The sequence below is a fragment of the Podarcis bocagei genome, assembly GCF_964188305.1.
Source record: "Podarcis bocagei genome assembly, chromosome: 3".
NCBI classification, from domain to species: Eukaryota; Metazoa; Chordata; class Lepidosauria; order Squamata; family Lacertidae; genus Podarcis; species Podarcis bocagei.
The window spans coordinates 42,383,190-42,404,347 of NC_138127.1; the positions used below are offsets into that span (position 1 = coordinate 42,383,190).

At 42.8% G+C, this 21,158-nt stretch overlaps 1 protein-coding gene across 5 annotated transcripts in view; it reads left to right on the forward strand.

Moving 5' to 3' along the window:
- Positions 1-3,980: 3,980 nt before the first annotated feature.
- NKAIN2 (sodium/potassium transporting ATPase interacting 2) overlaps positions 3,981-21,158 on the forward strand; it is a gene marked incomplete at its 3' end in the record, with an annotated part of 464,930 nt that continues 447,752 nt past the window's right edge. For 4 of the 5 annotated variants that reach the window (XM_081187809.1, XM_081187813.1, XM_081187810.1 and 1 more), the window contains exon 1: positions 3,981-4,970. In XM_081187809.1, coding sequence (XP_081043935.1) covers positions 4,917-4,970 — 54 coding nt within the window. In that variant the 5' untranslated portion in view covers positions 3,981-4,916. The remainder of the gene's footprint in view (positions 4,971-21,158) is intronic. The other variant, XM_081187811.1, reaches the window with a different exon arrangement.

Sequence of the window (21,158 nt, forward strand, 5' to 3'; positions counted from 1 at the left end):
GATTCAGGGTGTGGCTACAGAAGCTCTCTACTGGTGGAGCTCTGCCAACAGGCAATGAAGTACAGTACTTGTACATAGAGGCCCCCACCAAACCCAGAGAAACCTGGCATTAGGCCCCCAAATGGAGCATTCCATGGACATGGTGGATCCAGAGCCCCTCTATTCCCTTGAGAGATGACAGCCTGCTGTTAGTGTGGGTAATCTCCCCTCACCAACCCATTGCAATGTTTCCTTTAAAACCCTATCAGGGCTAAAATAAAGAAGTACATTGCTTCCCACCTCTCACCCTTTCTGGTGTAAGCTGGAAGGTCTTTTGACAAGAAATATCATTAACCACTTCCCTCCCGCTTAGGGTTGCTTAGTAAGACACTTATAAATTCATTTACCGTATTTTTTGCACCATAACACTCACTTTTTCCCTCCTAGAAAGCAAGGGGAAATGTCTGTGCGTGTTATGGAGCGAATGCCTGCGGGTGGCGGGGGGGATCTGCTGCAGTCATGAGCAGAGGATCCATAGTTCCCTTTCCTTCCCTCCTCCATGGTTACAAAGCATGGATCCACATGGATCCTCAGGATTTTTGCATTGGGCTACTCCAAACTCACTGTCAGATCACATGTCTGTGGCCACAGCATGAACCACAAAAATCATATATCCACTATTTCGTTTAGAATATTTTTTTTCTTGTTTTCCTCCTCTAAAAACTACGTGTGTGTTATGGTCTGGTGCGTGTTATAGAGCGAAAAATACGGTACATGCCAAAAAGCATGGGAATTATGCCATGTAAGCAGGAAACACAATTCTGCAATCTCTCACAATTGTGCTTGCTTGCTTACAATTTAACATCTACACACACACACACTTAGTAAGACAGTTATAAATTCATTTACATGCCAAAAAGCATGGGAATTATGCCATGTAAGCAGGAAACACAATTCTGCAATCTCTCACAATTGTGCTTGCTTGCTTACAATTTAACATCTACACACACACACACTTGTATAACAATACATGATATAACATATTTGGTTGGTTGTTGTTCATCCATTTATTTTTTAATAAAAAATAATATTAATGGAGTGAGTGGGGACGTTATTGTGAGGTAGATATTTTTAACATGTTACTATACGAAAGGATGATTTTGCCTCAGTAATTTTCTGATAACTCGAGCATCCTTTTTCTTAAAATAGATCCATCTGCAGAGACCTGCTCAGCTGCTGAGGTGGATCATCCACCTGGAGTCTCTAAGATGACTGTTAAATGAATGAACAGGCATCTTTTATCTCTGTCAATGCAGAACCATGGGCAGAATTAGAGTGTCCTTAAAAAGCAGTATTGTACTGGCTCCTTTTGTATAAATATAAAAGAGAATGTGTATTTATAAAAGGGAGGTGCTATATATTTTCCAGTAGCATTTTGATTTGGAATTGAACTCTGTCTCCCACTGACAACAGGAATAACTATATGGGGTTGTCACCCTTTCATTGGGTTTTCATCATCCTTTGACCAGGTGGAGGTTTAACAAATGTAACAGTAAGTCATCACTAACTGTAGTGGCTACTGTTAACGAAAACTGCAAAATTTACTCAGGCAATACTTTTGATGGTGAGGATGAACAGAATGGAAGAATGCCTATCCATTCATACAAATCACCAAATAGCTCTAGTTCATGCAACTCCTGGTACTATTTTATGGGTTAGTTTTCTCAAGATACTACATGTGCACTTATGCGCAAGTGAACTATGTAATCTGCTCTGTTGTATATCGGTGCATTCAATGTAAAACCAGTAATCACCACAGAACGATACCTGGGCCTATGCCAGCTTTGTTGGTTGTTGTGACTCACAAAGGATACTGGTGAGCTGGAAAAGGGCAACCAAAATGGACAAGAGGTTTCAGAAGCTCCCCTCTGGGGAAATGTTGCTTATTTAGGGCTTTTTAGTTTAGAAAAATGGACTGCAGATTTGTATGAAATTGTGTGGTGTGGAAAAAATGGAGAGAAAGGTTTCAGAATACTATAATCTATTATTATTATTATTATTAGTAGTAGTAGTAGTAGTAGTATCCTGTCTTTTCCTGAGACTGGGACTCAAGGCAGCTTACACAAATGATAACATAGATAAAATACAAAATGCTAAAAACATTTAGAAGATAATAGATAAAAAGTAATTAAACTCTAATAGAATTAAAGCAATTAAAACAAATTTATTAAAGTACAGATTAAACACAGCACTCTCAAAAACCCTTAAAAAACAGCCATAAATCATTTCATTGCTTTTTTTGGCAGCAGCAGGGGTTCCTATGATTTCGTTTCTTGCTTTTCTCTATGCATTAATATGAACATAAGAAAAGGACATCTAGTCTAGGTGTAGCTAAAAGGGTGCTCTCCAGAAGCTGTTGGATTCCAGTTTCCAAAAACCTCAGTCAATGTGACCAACAGTCAGGAATTAATGGAGCTGAAGTCCAAAACCTTCTGCAAGGCACCATGTTGGCCTCCCCTGATCTAGTCTAACATCCTATTTCCCACGGTAGCAAATCAAGTGCCTCCAAGCATCCTGCAAGGAGGGCAAGAAAGAACTAGTCCTCCCATGCTGTCAGTATTTATATTGTACCTGAAAGCTGAGGTTATTGATGTTATGTAAGCAGCTGTAAGATCCTTTTCAAAAAAAGCAGCTGTAGTATCTTTTTGGTGTTGATGATGTTATTATCATGTCAAGATGTATCATGGAAACCAATTCATAAATCAAAATATAAATACATAACAGTATCTTCCATTCATCTCCTCTTAAAGCAATTGCAATCAATTATTGAACTGTGCACTTGACTGTGTAGGTGGAATAATACCATCTCTGAAATTTAATTGTTTTGTTTTTGTTTTGTTTTTAAACCCAATGTTTGAAGTGGCTTCTTTCAAAGTCCCCACAAAAATGAAACAGGATAGCCTTCCTTTTTTCCTCCTCAGAAAAACAAAAATGACAGCTGTGTCTGTATCCCCTTTGCAATTTGGTGTGGAAAGGGGGAATTCAGGGGGCCTTGGTAGGTCCAACCTACCTATTCATTTCTTGAGGTCTTGGTATTTAAACTTTCACTGAGGTTAATAGAAAATGTAGACTTAGAAAGTCAACTCTGTTTGTAAAACTTAATTTTAGTCAGAGGCATATACATATACCCTCAGGCTTCATTAAAAAGACTGCAGCACATTGCAGAACGCCTCGTTTTGGGGTACCTGCATGTCTGTTTGGCTCGCCCCCATAGCCTGGGGTCGAGGAGCCCCACAATTTGACACGATGTGTTGGGCGCCTCATTGTCATCTATGGGGACCTACCTTTTTCTTGAGCCTTTCACAGGTGAACGCCAGGACAACCCTTATGGGGAACCCCTCCTTACTCAAAACTTAGCCCAGCTTTCCTCCTTCAGGAGGGCAAGAATAACAGAGACGTGCTCAGGCCAAAAAAAACGAAAATGGAAAAGTTGGACTCCTCTGCGGCTGCTACTACTTTCGTGTTTTGTTTTGCTGTGGCCACTGCGGCTGCTGCTGCTTCCTCGCCCAAGGCCCAGCAGGCGGCAGCAGAGAACTCCGCGCTGCTCAGCCAGTTTCTCCGCACCTTCCTCCAGAGGCGCCCCCCCCCCGCCCCCATTTCCCCTAGACAGCGAGAGAACGCTCGGAACCAAAGCAGCGTCCTCACGTGCACCGGGTGGGCGCGCGTAGGCGTGACCGCTGGGCGGGGGCGGGCAGAGTCTCATCCCACCAACACAGTACAGTTGCCGGGCTGGCGAGCCGAGAACAAGGTTGCCACCGGCTGCCTGTGTGGGTCGTCGTCTCTCAAACGTCCTCTCCTCCCGCTGCCCGCCACCTCTTGTGTGAGGGGGGAAAAACACCCTTCAAAAGCAGCAGAACATCTCCCTCAAGTTCGTTGTTTCCTCAGCGACGCTGGCGGGGGTGGGAAAAAAAAAAAAAACCCGGGGCAGAGAGAAAGAAAGAGAGAGAGGAGGCTGTGTTGGCGCGCGCGCGCCTACCTCTGACAAGGGAGACGACCCCGAAGTCTCGAGCAGAGCCGAAGTCATAAGGGGATTGGGAGGTCCTCCTCCGCTCCTTTCCCGCTCCCCACCCCACCCCACCCGCCGCCGCCGCCCCCTCCCCGCGTTCTCCAAGCTGGGCTGGAGCGGCGGCCGCCGTTGCCTTGCTTCCATGGAGAGACAGCGCCTGTCATGCTTGTGAGCAGCGGCAGCCGCCGCCAGCTCCCTGCCTCCTCCTCCTCCTCCTCCTCCTTCTGTTGCTGTGCTGCATTGGGAATAACCGCTCTGCCATTGACTGGAGGTGGACTCGAGCCCTCGCGAGGGGAATAATACCTGGCCGAGCGCGGAGCCTCGGAGGCTTCTCGGCCGCCCGTCTGAGGGGGACAACAACAAGAGCAGCAGCAGCGAGAAGTGCCCGCGGGAGGAGAGGGGGCTTCCCGGCCGCCGCCGCCGCCCGCCGGCATGAGCTGAGCCCCCTTTCGCCCGCCTCTCTGCCCGAGTGGGCTGGATGGCTCGCGGGCTGAGCGCAGGCGGCTGGCAAACTTGCAGGGCCCGCCGAATGCCTTCGGGGAGCGCCGCTGCTCCCGCCGGCTTCCGGGACGCCGCCGCCGCCGCCCGCGCCGCTCTTGGCGGAGGCATCTTGGCACAAGGGGAGTGAAGGCTGCAAAGGCGGCTGCTGTCCGCGCAGGGGGTGCTGCTCACGCGGTCCTAATGCCTGTCACTTCTCGGGACGCGCTGGTGGCAGCGGCGGCGGCGGCGGCTGCAGGCGGGAGCCCCCCGAGTGCTGCTCCGGCTTGCTTGGCTTCTTCCGGCATCTGATTGGATACGGCCGGGCTCTGCGTGGGACAGCGGAGCTGTGGCGAGGGGCCTCCGAGAGACGGAGAGAGAGAGGGAAAAAAACATGGGTTATTGCAGCGGCAGGTGCACGCTGATCTTCATCTGTGGCATGCAACTGGTACGTGAGTCGCTGGTCTCCTTGATTTTCCTTTTTTTTCTGTCTGAATCCTCTTTCCAATAAAACAAAAGTATAAACAAACCCCCAAGAAGCAAGAGGCCAAATCCGATGGCTGTTTGTCGTTCGTGAGGGGAGAAGAGCTTAGAGAGGAATGGGCTGTAGGAGTGAGCTCAGGGCATGGCTACTCAGAAGTAAGCACCCTTGTTTTCAATGGAGTTTGCTCCCTGGCATGTGCGTATAGGCATTGCGGCTTGTGTTGTAACAGGGACTCCCTGAGTGACATTCGCGTGGGCACGGGGTAAACTTGTTTGAGGCTGCAGTTCTGTGCTGGTTTATTTGAGAATGGAAGTGATTGGGACGTAGTGAACATGCATAGGATGCGACTGCTAACCTTAAAAATTGACACACACACCCGCCCTTTCTCCTTGAAAGCTCAAGAGATCTCAAAGAGATTTGGGAACTTTGAAAGACCGAGCATGGTTTTTGTTTGTTTGTTGAAAGGAAGGCAGTTCATAGGTAATTACAATGGATGGAGTGGCTGATGAGAAGCATGTAGCTTTGCAGTGAGGGATGAAAAGTTAACTCATCTCAAGAAAGGTATGAGGTAGAGACTAGAGGTTTCCTTAATTAAATGGAATGACCACTGTTTTAGGCATGGTTATGAACTTGAGCCAAGATAATCAGATAAGAGACAAAGGGTGTGTATGAATTCAGCAGGATGATTGTTTTGAAGAATGTGGTAAAAGCTTTCATTGTTTCCAAGCAGTGCTAAAATTATGTTGTTTCCAAACAAACAAAAGAGAGTAAACTGTAAACTGTTCAACTCTACGGTGGCCACATATTGAAGATGAGATACTAACTAGAAAATCTGTTGCAGTGCCTATTTTATGCATGTCTAACTTCACAGATGGAGTTTTTCTGAACACCCTGAATGGATGTTGCTGTTATGCAGTTAGTCAGCCTCAGAAGATGCCACATTTCTGAATGTACCTTGAATGAGTTGTCTATGGTAGAACAGGTTTGGAATGGGGCCTTAAGGGTGCAGTCCTAAACACTCTTGACCTGGGAGCAAATCCCATTGAGCTCAGTGGGACTTACTTCTGAGTAGGCATTCACAGGATTGCAGTGTTAAAGCAGTTAACCTTGAAAATGGAGAAAACGGTTACAGTACACTCTTCCAACTGGCAGAGTACCACCCGTTTTCCCAAAAGACAGGTGCTTAAGAAGACTGCATGGGGAAATAAAATTACCATTCTGGGAACAAAATCAGTACATGGGAAAGATTCACTGACCGTCGCAGAGCCTACACATCTGTGATGTTTTAGTGAATCTATCATCTTTGTGTGTAGCAGGAAGCATTCTGCTTGTCTAAACCCTGTTCTTCACAGAAGTATCTGATCCTGTGTGTTTGATTTATTCTTGTGCAAGTTATTTGAAAGAAACCCTCCCCCAAGCCTGTTAAATGTAAACAAAATTATTGGAACGTAAGCTGTTTAACATTATCACTGGAGTTCCTCCCCCAAAGCTACGGCAAATGGAACAATAGTTTTAGGCTTTCTATGCCAAAGGTCAGAATACAGAAACTGCCCAGCTGGACCAGACCAGAGATTCACCTGGTCCTGCATCCTGTTTCCAGCAATGGCTAGATAAATGCTTCTGGGAACTTCATAAGCATGATGAGGGCAACAGCTTTCTCCTCCTTGCTGTCCCCAGTGTCTGATATTGAAAGGTTTGTGCCCCTTGTTGACTTGACCCAATACAGCTACAACAATGTATTTAAAGGTAGCCACAAGAGTATTCAATGTATCCTAGAGGTTAAAACATTAGCTTGGGAGTGAGATGGCAAAAGGCAGATAGATATACATTTACCATTTCTTGAGGTCTGTGAAGGAACATAGATTACAGGACTGAGTGTGAGAATAAAAAATACAACCATCCTAATACTGGAGCTTATGAAATATGCCTTACTGTTATTACTTTAGCTCTGCTGGGCCCTGGAATGAATCAAATGTAAATGTTACATGGCACTCATCCATACAGAGAGAGAAAAGATTTGGTATTTTAAATTATAGGACGTAATGACAGCCTGGATGGTTAGACTGTTTATAATGCAGGATAAGTAAATATCTTACAGATATGTTCAAGTATTGAAGCAGATTTCATGAACATAGAACAATGATGGAGGGATGTTCCTTTCACACTAAATAAAGCTTATCATTGCAATGTTGAATCTGATGGAGTTAGGAACTGCAATTGGCTTTCAATGACCACCAAATTTTATTCCCCAATTCCTCTCATTATGCATTGGCTTTCAAATGCTCACTCATGAGTAGTCTCAGCTAATGATGGATATCAGTGTGCAAGATGCCACATGTGAGTTCATATTGGGTTGGGGAAGTATGAATAAGGCAAATGCCATGCATACAGCTGTTCTCAAATGAAAACCATGACTGGCTGCAGCTTCTTGTTGAATGTACACTTGGTGACAAGCCTGAGATTGATGCCATTTAATGTGTGAAATAGCCCTTAAATGGCTTGGGTTTGGATAGCGGTAATCTTGCAAGCCTTATGAGATACTTTGTCTACTATGCTTATCAGGTACTGGACTTGCACAAGAAAAGCTTGAAGAGAAGTGTTGATTTGTAAGAGACTTATTGTGTGGAGGTTGTATGTGGAGGTCTATGTCCAGGAGGAGAGATCTTGTCAATATTACCTCTATGTTCCTATGACTATTAATCATTGTTGCACATTCACTTCATACTCAGTTTGTTGGGAAAACAGGTTCATGCTAAAAACACCACCAGGTTTAAATATAAAATTGATGTTCAGTTTCGGTTTCAGTTTCTGTTAATTGGTTCTCGTGGGAAACTTGCAGATTCTAGCTTCACCAATTAACTCAAGCTGGTGTCAATTTACTCTTGGCAGAAAGCCCAGGTTTGCTTGACCTAGAAACTACTCACTCTGATTGGTTAACGAGCAGCACTCAACTCTGTTATCTAGGGATTGCTAGCACAGTTTGATGTGAGGTGTGTTAGGAGTTAGAAGTGCTGTGTATGGTTATGAGAGAGAGAGAGAAAGAAAGAAAGAGGATTTATTTTGCTTTTATTTGTATGCAGAAACTCTGCTGGTTTTATTTTTTCCTTTTAATAAATCCTGTAAATAGTTCTTCTGAGTCTAGCTGACTAGTCATTATCGCCGCAACTAGCTTCCTCGCTGTGCAGGAAAACTCTGCTACGTTTGGGCTAAAGCCAGTAGGGCTATGCCTGACACTCCAAAGTTCCATGAGGTTATGGGCATTGTACTGCCAGCCTGAGTTGCGGTGGTGTCAGCATCAACGGCGTTGGTTCCAGTAGTTCCAGAAGTTGTTGTTCTCTGGCTGGTTCCTGACCGTGGTGAGCTGGTGACGCAGCGGACACAAGGACAACAGCTGCAGCGTGTGAGTGCTGGGTGCTGTGGTTCCTGTTTTCTCTCTCGGTGGTCGTGAGTAGCTGGTTCCGGGTTCCAGGGACATCGCTCTCAAGATGGCCTCACAACCAGTTCAGATGGCTTTTGAGCGTCTGAATGACTCCAATTACTTGCTGTGGTCGGAACGCATGCAGGCAGTGCTGCAGAGGGATCGTCTCTGGCAAGTGGTGAGTAAGTTTCCTACGAAGCCTGATGATGAAGACCTCGATAAAGACCAAAGAGCAAGGGCCACAATTGTCTTGGGGCTGGAAGATTCCCAGTTGCCGTATGTGAGGGGAATCAAGACAGCTAGAGGTGTGTGGCAAGCACTTAAAGAACTCCATGTGCGTGAGACAGCGGTTTCCAAGCTGTTCATTCGCAAGGCATTGTACAAGGCAATGTTACAGCCTGGGGTTACAATGCAGGAACACCTACACAGTTTACAGTTAAAGTTTGTTGCGCTACAGGAAAGAGACTGTGCATTAGACCAGCAGGAGAAGGTGGCTATTATTTTGAGTTCTCTCCCTGAAAGCTGGGATAATTTAGTTTTGTCTCTAGAAGGCATGCAGGAGCATGATTTATCAGTCAGTTACGTTACTGGGCGTTTGATTGAAGAATGGCAGAAGAGGCAAGAAAGGTTGTTGGCTGCAGAGGCTTCTACAGGTGGACGGTTTGGAAGGAGTTCTCATGCCGTGCCAGAGGTGAAGCAAGAGCAGCGTACTGGTGAGGAGTCAGCGTTTGCTGTTAGGCGTTGTTTCCGATGTGGGTCTTCAGCACATCTAAAACGACAATGTCCGGAGTTGGTCAAGTCTCAGTTGCCGGTGCAGGAGCAGAGACGAGATCAGCAGCAGCAGCAGCGTAAAAAGAAATTCTTCAAACGAAAACAGTCGGCTCAGCTGGTGACCGGCGAGGTCAAGATTGCTGATGAGAAACAAACTGTCTGGGTGGTCGATTCGGGAGCGTCTCGCCACATCGTGAATTCAGATGAATTGTTTGTTTCCAAGAACTCAGCACAGCGCAGCCAGGTGGCTCTAGCAGACGGAAGTACTTCCGAAGTGATTTCGGGGGGTGCAGTTTTTGTTCCTTGTCTTCGTGAATGCCTGCAAAATGTACTTTGTGTGCCGTCATTAAGGAGCAATCTGATGTCTGTAGATTGTTTGCTAAAAGCTGGGTTTAAAGTGTATTTTGAAGGAGACAGTTGCATTATTAAGAAGGCTGGTGAGATTTTAGGCGCTGCTAAGTCAGAGGGAGGCTTGTTTTGGCTTAAAGCAGGATCTCAAGTTGCAGCAGTAGTCAGTAAATCTCAGCCTGCAGTGAATAACAAAGCTATACATGACAACTGTGTGCACTTATTGCATAGGAAAATGGGGCATGCTTGCTGGAAAAGTGTACTAAAAATGTCTGAATTGGCTGATGGGGGTAATTTAAAGAGTTGTAACAAGTACCTTGATTGTAATGTCTGTAAAAAGGTTAAAACCCACAGAGTCTCTTACCCCAGAAGTGACAGAGTTAGTGAGTCACCGCTACAGCTGGTTCACATGGACGTAATTGGTCCATTTGCTGTAAGCAGGGGTGGATCGCGCTTTTCACTAACAATTGTGGATGACGCCACGCGTTATTCTTGGGTTTTTCCCATGAAGAATAAGGGTGACGTGTTCACTAAGTTTAAAGGCTGGGTGGCATCTGTGGAAAGATTTCTGTCCATTAAACTCAAAAGGATTCAGACGGACAGAGGTGGCGAATTTATGTCAAATGCCTTTAGAGATTGGTTACAAAAGCGTGGCATTGGGCATAGAAAAACGAACGTTTTTTCCCCAGAGGAGAATGGCGTTGCAGAGCGAAAAAACAGATCTTTACAAGATATGATGTTTGCCATGCTTGATGATGCTGATTTGCCCATGTCTTATTGGGGGGAGAGCATGCTCACCGCGTGTTATCTCCAAAACAGGCTCTTTCATCAAACAATAGGTACAACCCCGTACTTTAAATTGTTTCAGAAAAAACCTAAAATTGACCATTTGCATGTGTTTGGATCAAAGGCCTGGGTATTAATTCCGAAACAAATGAGGAAGAAGGGAGATCCTAAGACCAAACAGTTAGTGTTTGTGGGTTACCAGGAGCTGGGAAAAGGTTTCCGCTTTGCTGAAGGGACAAATGGCATTGTGATCTCCAGGAATGCCAGTTTTTGTGAACATAGTGGCTGGGAGAGACTACATGCCAATACTGAGGTTTGGTTTGAACCTTCCCAGGAGCTTCATGACTCTGAAGGTAGACACAGAGAGTCAGAGTCTGAGGGGGAGGAAAGTTCAGACAAGAGCTCTCAAGAAAGTGAAGTTAGCCAAAGACCAGTTGCTAAGCAACAAAAGAGAGGTCATAGTTCTGAGGAGGAAAGTGGGTCAGAAGAAAAATTTTCTCCCAGAAGATCTAAAAGACAAAACAAAGGAGTGCCTCCAGTGCGTTTTTCTCCTGATACTGCAAATGTGTTTAGTGTAAGTGCAGAACCCAAGAGTTTTCAGGAGGTGTTAAAGTTACCAAAAGAGGAGGCAGAGCGCTGGAAACAGGCAATGGAGGAAGAGATGTCCTCTCTGAATGAGCACAAGGTTTTTACACCAGTAGCAGCGCCTGAGGGGGCAAAGATTGTAGGCTGCAGGTGGGTGTACAAAAGACTTAGGCCCGGTTAGGACATATCTAGGGTTGGAAGTGTGCTGGGCCCAAGATGGCAGCTGCCTAATTAGTCAGCAGAACAAAGTTAAACAACTACTGACTACATACAAGATGCAGGATTGCAAAGGGGCAGCGGTGCCTATGGATCCAGGTTTCATAAAAACACTTCATATAGATGAGAGTCCTGAATTTGAACATCCTGATGTATATCACTCTGTAATTGGAAGTTTATTGTATATAGCACAGTGGTCCAGACCTGATATTAGCTATGCAGTAGGCATATTAAGTAGATTGGTCTCAAAACCCACACTAAATGCCTGGAAAGGGGTAAAACAAGTTCTGAGATATCTCAAGCAGACAATTGGCTATATGTTACAATTAAATTCTTCAGAGGATGAAATGTTGAGTTGCTACTGTGATAGTGACTGGGGAAATTTGCCAGATAGAAAATCTGTCACAGGACTAGTCATAATGGTCGGTGGAGCTTTAATCAGCTGGCGGTCACGCAAGCAAGACATTGTAAGTGTGTCATCAACGGAATCAGAGTACGCCGCATTGAGTGAATTGTGCAACGAGGTGATTTATTTCAAGCATTTGTTGTCAGATTTAAATGTAAATTGTGGAGAACCAGTACAAGTTTACATTGATAATCAAGCTTGTATAACCTTAAGTAAAACAGAGGGTTTCAAATCGCGTTCAAAACATATCTCTGTAAAATACCAAAATGTACGTTGCTGTGTACAAGACAATGTAATCACCTGTACTTATGTGTCAAGTGAAGAAAATGTAGCAGATGTGTTAACTAAACCATTGGCAAAGATAAAGAACAAGCGAATGTGCAAGGGTTTAGGTTTGCTGGAAAAATGATCTCCTACATAGGTGTATTTGGAGTTAATTGTTCAGCAGAATCTGTGAGGGGGTGTTCAGTTTCGGTTTCAGTTTCTGTTAATTGGTTCTCGTGGGAAACTTGCAGATTCTAGCTTCACCAATTAACTCAAGCTGGTGTCAATTTACTCTTGGCAGAAAGCCCAGGTTTGCTTGACCTAGAAACTACTCACTCTGATTGGTTAACGAGCAGCACTCAACTCTGTTATCTAGGGATTGCTAGCACAGTTTGATGTGAGGTGTGTTAGGAGTTAGAAGTGCTGTGTATGGTTATGAGAGAGAGAGAGAAAGAAAGAAAGAGGATTTATTTTGCTTTTATTTGTATGCAGAAACTCTGCTGGTTTTATTTTTTCCTTTTAATAAATCCTGTAAATAGTTCTTCTGAGTCTAGCTGACTAGTCATTATCGCCGCAACTAGCTTCCTCGCTGTGCAGGAAAACTCTGCTACGTTTGGGCTAAAGCCAGTAGGGCTATGCCTGACACTCCAAAGTTCCATGAATTGAAGCAATATTTTGTTGGTTTTTTAAAATGCATTTTACAGTTTGATTTGTAGCAGTGATGCACATGGTTGCTCAGAAGTATTACTCACTCAAGACAGTGTGACAAACTTATGAGCAGCTCTGTTTAGTGGGTTTGAGAAACCTGTCACCTTCCAGGTGTTGCTGGATTCCAACTCCCATCCTTCCTGACCATTGATCATGCTGGCTTTGGCTTATGGGATTCAAAGTCCATAAATATATGAATAATCACAGGTTCCCCACCCTTTACTGTATAGGATTACAGTCAATATTTATTTATGTATGTATGTATGTATGTATGTATGTTCAGCCTGGAGGCAATGTGTTAATTTCCCTTTTCAAAATATGTAAGTAATTACTGTGGAGGTAAACATCTGATATAATATATAAAGTGGGTTTTCTCTCTCTCTTTCCTTTGTCATGGTAGGATGAGGAACAGTATTATGCACTGTATAATGCTTTAAAATTTGAAGAATAATCCACATGCTTGTCTTAGTTGCATTCTGTTCTTGCTTCCATTTTCTTGTTAACACATACCCACATGCCAACCAGCTTTCATGTGTGTCATGGAAAACCATTTCTGACAGCTCATTTTCTTCTGAAACCTATATGAGAAATAATAGAAGGTAATAAGCTTAACCTGCTGATAGCTAATGCTATTAATTGAATCAGCATATTAAAATTTCCTCCTAATTTCTCAAAGTTGTTAAAGTGAGAGGCTATCTTGAAGAGAGGTGATATTGTGGACCAGAGTGGAATGCTGTTGTTTATTTTTTCATTCAAGACTACAGCAGTGGAACACATTGCCTGAGGCCCCCAGTCTTAACACTTAAAACACTCCATAGTGAAATCAGAGCAACTTTAAATTGAATCCAGAAACAAAAAAATGAGTAGTGAAGGCTGCGGAGACAAAATTAGTAATTGTGACCAGGCTCTTTTTTATCCAGATCTGGTTGCAGTTAGTGAACCAACCTAACCTGGTAAAAGACACACCTACCTACTGAGATTGCCTGTGCCTCCATAGATAACACTGGATCCTAAACTGCACAATAGTGCATCCAAAACCAATTGCAAACCTCAATCTAGTTCAACTCACAGTATTTCTTTCTTATTTTGATTAAGATTTCAGTTTGGCTGCCTATTCTGGAATAGCATCTAGGCAGCTGGTCTCTGTTGCATCCCTGTATTTAGTAAATCTGTGTACCATCTGCATACTGGAGATACCTCAGCCTAAACGTCTGGATAACCTCTTTGAGTGAAACTCTGTGACACCTCCAGTGCTGGTGTCCATGAGTTGACATAGTAGTCCTTCAATGGAGTCCTGGACTCTTCCAGAAAGGATTGTTGTCATTGTAATACTGTGCTTCCAGGCTCCACTCTGGCAACACAGTCAGATGGATACTATGGCTGGTGGTTTTGAAAACCACAAAGAGCTCCATTGGTTGTTCTTCTTTACATCCAGGGGTGCCAACTTGTGAGAGAGATTGGGTGGGGGAGCAACATCACAGATGCAACATCCCAATGTTGCATCAAGACATCAGAGGAGCCAGGGGGCAGAGCTGAATGTGGCAGCAGTGCAGCTTCAATGGCAGGTGGCTCTTTCTCCTGCCACCACCACTGGCTTCCCCATTCCTTCCCTTCTGTGGCAGGAGGAGGAGAAGGAGGAGCCAGTCACTGAAGCTGTGTGATGCTCAGATCCATGCTTGTGCCCTCATTTTTTTTAAAACATTGCCCCCACCCATATTGGAGGGATCCAAAAGGGTTGGGCTTCTAGGAGTTAGTGCCCCTGCTTGCATCCATCTCCTGATGAAGGTGATTAAAGAGGGTGACCCAACAATTTTAGCCCCATAGTCAGGGTGAAGCAGCCTGTATCAAAATAACCAGTGTCATCCAAAGCTACCTGGAGTTGAAACATGATAATCTGCTCCCCTATCTTGCTGAAAAGTAATTCTGTGGCTTATCAAAGTTTAAGGGAAAGTAGAGGGATTTAGCTGGGTCACTTTATATTAATGAAGAAAATACAAGTAAAATATAAATGTAAAAGACATAATATGATAGTGTTTACTAATAAGAACATTGTCGCTGGCCAAATGTTATGTAGGTGGTGAGTGGTATTTTTAATCGCTATGCACACTGCAAGTTTTCTGCAGTTTATTTTGTGTATCCCTCTTTGAATGCAATTTTGTGAAAGCTCTTACGTAAGAGTACCCTTGGAAGTAACAGCCTTTAACAAAATGACTGTGATTACTATGAGTCAGGCATGTAAGTAGCTGCTTGCTTTGTCATCTTTGAAGAAGAAAACTTAGCTCTATATGACTAGGTTCGGAAATATTTTACAATTGTTGAAACTGTCTTACAGTTTTGAAGGGGAAGACCAAAATTATGTGGGCAAGTGGATCAGTAGAAACTTTGTGATATCGTCACTTTCATGAGTCCACTGGCAAAGTTAAAAGGCAGTTAAAAGATCCACACCTATAGTTGTATCTGCGAAACCCCTATTTACTGGCAGGGTTATCAATTTATCAAGTAGTTTCTGTGCCTGTGCCACAGCAGCTTGTTATGTAGACACCAAATACAGTAATTGATTCTTGTTATTCAGTTTATACCCCACTCTTCCTTCTGAAGGACCTTAGGGCAGCAAACACAGCATTGGTTATATAATTTTAATAAAATTATAAAAACTTTCAAAAACATTCCAAAATAGTTAAACATTCTCTCAGCCAATGATCTCACGTTTCCCAGAAACAGTGTCCTTTAGCCATAAAAAGCTTGGGTGAATGCCAGTGTAGTGTCGTGGTTGAAGTGTTGGGCTAGAACTTGGGAAACTGCCACTGAAAATACCATATTATGGGTCAACACCAATTGGGCAACCCTCAGACACTACCAGCAAGGGCTCACCTGCTGATTGTAGAGTCTGAAATGGTGATACTGTTTCTCTGCATACTCTGAAAATCTTACACTGTTGATTTCTCCAACAGCTGTGCTGTTAAAGGCACAACAGCATCAATTGGCAGAAATAAAAAAGGGTGTGGTTCTGTGAGGTAGAGCACATGCTTTGCATGCAGAAGGTCTTGTGTTCAAATCCCTGGTACTTCCAGGCAGGGATGGGACAGATTACAGCTGAAACCCTGTCTGTCGGTGTAGACCAGGAAAGAGGAAACTGAAGAGATGGGCCCTTCAGCTATTATTGGACTCCAGTTCCAATCATCCCTGGCCATTGGCCATGTTGGCTAGGGCTGATGGGAAAGCCAGCAACATCTGGTGGGCAAAATATTGCCCATCGCTCATGTAGGCCATACTGAGCTATGAGAGCCATTCGTCTGACAGTATGAGGCAGCTTCCTGTGTTCCTGTGGCAGCACTGTTTACTAGAATTCATTTTGATGCCCACATATAGCGTTATGTAAATATGTCTTTGGCTAATAGCACTTTGGTTTATTTGGGTGCCTGACTATTCCCACACCAAGCATGTCTCCTCCAGACCATTGGAAACTACCATATACTGCAGGTAATTTACCTATACAAAATGTTATGGGAAACATTTCCCCCCCCCCTTATTATTCTCTTTTTCATGGTAACCACAAGATTTTATTTTCAATAGTATGTAGAAATGTAATTTTTAAAGATAAAATTAGTTATAGTGTACTGTATAACCTTTTTAAAAAAATGCAAATATAACTCATACTTTCCTGGTCTTTCTTCATGGTGACATATAATCTGAACATTCACTGAAAAACATTTCGTATCTGGAAAATGCTTTCATCTGAAAATATTTTAAGGCACATTTCTCTACCTTAGTAACTTAAAAGTTACTTTTAAAACTTTATTTAATTGCCATTGCCTTACACAAGTTCTTATACTTGGCTTGCCACAGCTTTCATCCCGGGAACAGGTTTTACAATGGAGCCAAGTTTCCTTTGACATTCCCATGATTCCTTGGGGAAGTCATGACAACTAACTTGCTTTAAATGCATAATGTCCTAAAGCATTTGAAAACCAATTATTGTTGAAGTTTTCTTGGGTTAAGCAGCAGAGCTGGGACTTGTGAAACCAAAATTGGACATATTTGGTTACTGGTAATTTGTGTGGTGAAAACAGTAATCAATTTTGTTTCATATGGAGTTTCTAAAGTACTTCATACATCAATACAAGTACAGTTACCAATCTCATGATTAATTGGAATAATTCTACATTGAACTAAAGCCATAGTGTATATGAGCACAGTACTAGCAGTAGATGTATTATTTGTGGTTGCTAAGGTATTATAAACTTGCATATAAAGGACAGCATATGTATAATATTATGTTTGTGCAATCTAGCAATATCGTCAGAGACATCTAATCTTCAGAAGAGACAGTACTATTATTCATGTCTTACAGCATTTTTAATTGTCTGTATTGCATAAATGGTAAAACAATGACACATTTAACCACATAGAACAGAACTCGATTCTCTATACAAGTATGTCTTAGATACCATTTGTGCAAGGGTTATGACATAACCCATTTTTGGCTTAAAGGGCACAGAATCTCATTGTTCATTTAAAGTCTCACAAAGCATAGCACTCAGATTCATTATTTCTTTCATATGAGACATTTATGAAATTGTCACAGTTTACATGAGAATCTTTGAGACTGCCCATGCCTCAATGATATATTCAACCAGCTTCATACTATATCATATATTCATGTAGAGTGACACAGTTTGTTAAGATGAGTGGGGCTGTTCAATAAAAGGCTATGTTTCATAGCCAAATAGTTTATCAGCTACTCTTGAGAGATGGAACTGTCTATGTCACAGGTGATGTTACTTGTGGAGCAATATCAGACACTTTTTACAGTTGCATGCTTCCCATATAATGCCTGCATGTTCTACAAGATTAAAACAAACCTGACTGTCTCCACATCTTTATAGTTTGGTCATGAAATATTATCATTATCCTTTATTAACATATTTGTAAGCTGCCTTCAATAAGAATTTTCAAAGTAGAATTTTTGTACAAAGTACAAAAATAATGCACCAGCAATAAAAACATAATACCACAAGAATTATCAGTTCTCGGAATACATAGTCACAAAGCAACAAACAACTGTGTGCTCATATACTCCCATATACTGAATGGACAGATTTTTCAGTTGGTGAGCAGAAGATGCCAATGAGAACTCCTGTAGGAGGGAATTCCACAACTGGGGAGCCATGACTAAGAAAGCCCCTGTCTATGGCCAGAACTGGCTTTGTCATACTGCAGTATTTGAAGTGAGGGCCACTCTGTCTTCATGTGACTGAGATAGGAGCTGGCAGCCTATGAGCCAACACCAGCAATACTTACCATTCAAATGGACAATGTAGCCCTATGCATCTTTACACATGTCCCACTCTGTTCAATGACATTTACTCTGTGGTAGTCAAGGGTTGCAGCCTTAATCTTAATTGAGAAATTCAATTTTAAGGCTCATCTGTGTGCTCTTTCTTGTATTATGAAGCAGTGCTGGAAACTATTGGGGAAAGGACATTTTAGTTTACTTGCTTTTGATATCTCTTGAGTAAGAGGGCAAATCATGCATGTCAAGTTGTCTGCAATGCAAAAGAGAAAATTCAAAGAATTAATATCTGGTAATGAAGGAAATCCTTGGAGGGAGAGAGGAATAAAATTAAGACTGTGTTCTGTTCTCTTCTTGAAATTAAATGCAATGATAATTATTTACTTCATGAGACTTGGAGGTTGTGCATAGTTCCAAATAAAGAAAGTTTATAAGCTATTCAGGTAGTGCTTTTTTGTATATAGATAGAATGCAAGTCTAACAGTGCAATATTTATAGTTCAAGGGGACTTCATCCCAGATAAGTGTGCATGGGATTGTAGACTAAGTGACATTTTTGTGTTTTGGTTTTTCCAGTACACTCTGCCTATTTAATATGGAGGTATTCACATTGTGCTCAAAGATGCAGACATTTGTCCAGTACAGCCTACCGGCACCTGGTGCTTTGGATGCAAGTCACATAAACCCTGACCACTGGCTAGGGTTGATGGGTTTTAGACTCAAACACTATCTGGAAGGTGCCACATTGGGGAGGGTTGTGCTACCTTGTAATATTTTCACAGAATTCTATGGAATATTGTTGCAGTGATGCTTTTAAAAGACATCTGAAGACAGCCCTGTTTAGGGAAGTTTTTAATGTTTAATGCTGTATTGTGTTTTTAATATTCGATTGGGAGCCACCCAGAGTGGCTGGGGAAACCCAGCCAGATGGGCAGGGTAATAATAATAATAATAATAATAATAATAATAATAATAATAATAATAATATAATTACTACAAAGACCCATTATTACTTTACCAAGCAGTGCTTCTGTACAGCCAGCCCTCATTTCAATAGACTATTATTTGTAACAATAACATATTATTGAGTGTTTCCATTTGGTTTCATAAAGCTCATTTCAGGTTTTGGACCTGCAGTCACAGTAACCTGGTTGATGGAACTGATAAGGCCAGAAAACACAGACCAACAGAATGGTTTTCTGGATCTGCAGTCCATGACTGGGCTGTTTATAGGCTGCATATTTTTTGGAATTTTATAACTATTTTTTTGCTGAAATATTTAGGCCAAGATCCAAGAACCATGCCAACTGTTTCTATGTGCCCAATCCTATATGTGTCAGGGCTGGTTCAGCTGCAGGTCAGCACGGAGATTCAGAGATGAGCAGTAAAGTTGATTCTTTATTCAAAAAAACTGAATACAAACAGAGAAATCTATGGTGAGACTGGCCCCGGTAAAGCAGTTGCCAGAATGACAATCTGGGCCTCCCACTTCCTCCTAAGTCTCCTCTCCGTCTGGCTGTTTTCCCTGGAGTCTTAAACTCTATCAGGCAGGGGGGGCCTGTGCTTTTTGTGCTTGTTGCTCCACTACATACAAAACTCTTCTAGCTCTTGGAGACAAGGGGGAAGGAGAGCTGAATACAGTAAGCCTGGCAGGTTCCTGTGAATCTGTTGCAGCCTGAGCCCCCCCACCGCCCCCATCAGCTGCATGTTGCATGCAGCTGTAATGTTTTCTGCCTCATCTTCCTCTCCATCACTATTTCCTGTTGCATGTTGAGCATCCAACCCTTCTGTCCCCATTCCTCCTCTGACCTGTCTTCATTGTCCCACCACCAGTGGCGTGCAGTGAATTTTTTTATAGGGGAACAGTTTGGGTCAGAGGTGCCAGCTTGTGATTGGGGGGGGCAGGCGATGTGACATTGTGACATCCTGATGTCATGCACATGACCATCGCGCCTCCTTCCCTAAGCTGGTCAGACACTTCATGGGCTTTGTGAAGGAGGTGCCAGGGCTCTGACAGCATGCTCGAGCCCTCCTGCTGCCTCCTAAAAGCTGGATGGGCTTTGGGAAGATGGCAGGATCAGAGCCTCAAACTTCCCTCCCTAATCAGAGCAGAAGCTTCCTGGGCTTTGGGGAGAAGGCACCAGTCCAGTGACCGCACACCACTGCCCACTACTCCTCCTCTGCCACTGAGCCTTAATCTTCTGATGCTTCCCTATAAGTTCTCCATCTCGAGCCTCCCACCACTCCTTATCTTCCAGCCAGTTCCTGACGTGCCTGTGTTTAGTAAAATACACAACCCTTTTTGTGTTTAGCTAGGTTATCAGTGATAGAATATTAATCACTTTTTCTCATGTTCATCTAGCTTACTGTTCAATGTATATTAAATCTAACAAATAATAAAACAGATTATTGTACTAAATGCCATAGCTTTATGGGGGGAAATTTAATTGGCACTAGCATAAACAGCCAGCCATTTAACTTTGCTGAGCGTTTAACTCCAAGTAAACATGGATTGGGCAGCTTTTAGTATTAGTTTGCTGGTTCTCAATTTGGATGAAGGAAAGGTATTCTATAAATGGTTTTGAGCACCCCCTATTCACAATCTGTGAGATATTATACACACACACACACACACACACACATACACTATAGAAATACTGGAATAAATTATATATTCTTTGACATTTTGCGGGTGGAAATGATGCTGGGAGAATGAAATTGCCTGTCTTTGTACTTGCTAAAAAGTAAACATGCATAGTGAATAGTTCTATTTCCACATGTATCCCACTTATGCATTTTTAATAATTTCTTGATTTCAGTTCATCCATAACTTATGAGAAATGTTTATTGGTTTACAACACTGTGAAGGTCCCAGGTAAAATGTGCACACATTTTCTGTATCTCTCAAGTGTCCTTTCTTTTAAAAGCATATTTACCGTTACCACACATTCCCTGTCTTGCATATAAATTGTGGCATAATGCAAATAATTGGGGAGCGGACCATGTTCATTCCCTGGGGTCTCAGAGGTGGGGGGAAAAGGAGGGGATATGTATTTATGTTCTGAAAGGTCCCTCCCTGTCAGTGGAAGGTGATTTGCTAAGGCTGTTGGGGCACAGCTCTTCCAAGGAGAATGTCAAACAATAAAAAACGCCCTTCCCTCAAACCCCCTCAAAGCTGAACACCAATTCCTGTCCCACACACATTCTATATTTCTATTTGAACTTGGAGAAGCTCTGCAAACATTTCTCTCAATCGGCAGCACTCAGCCAAACCTAATCCAAAACTATAGCTCTGGCAAAGAGATCCTTCCCATGTGCTCTAAGCAGGAAAACAACAACAACAACAACAACAACAACA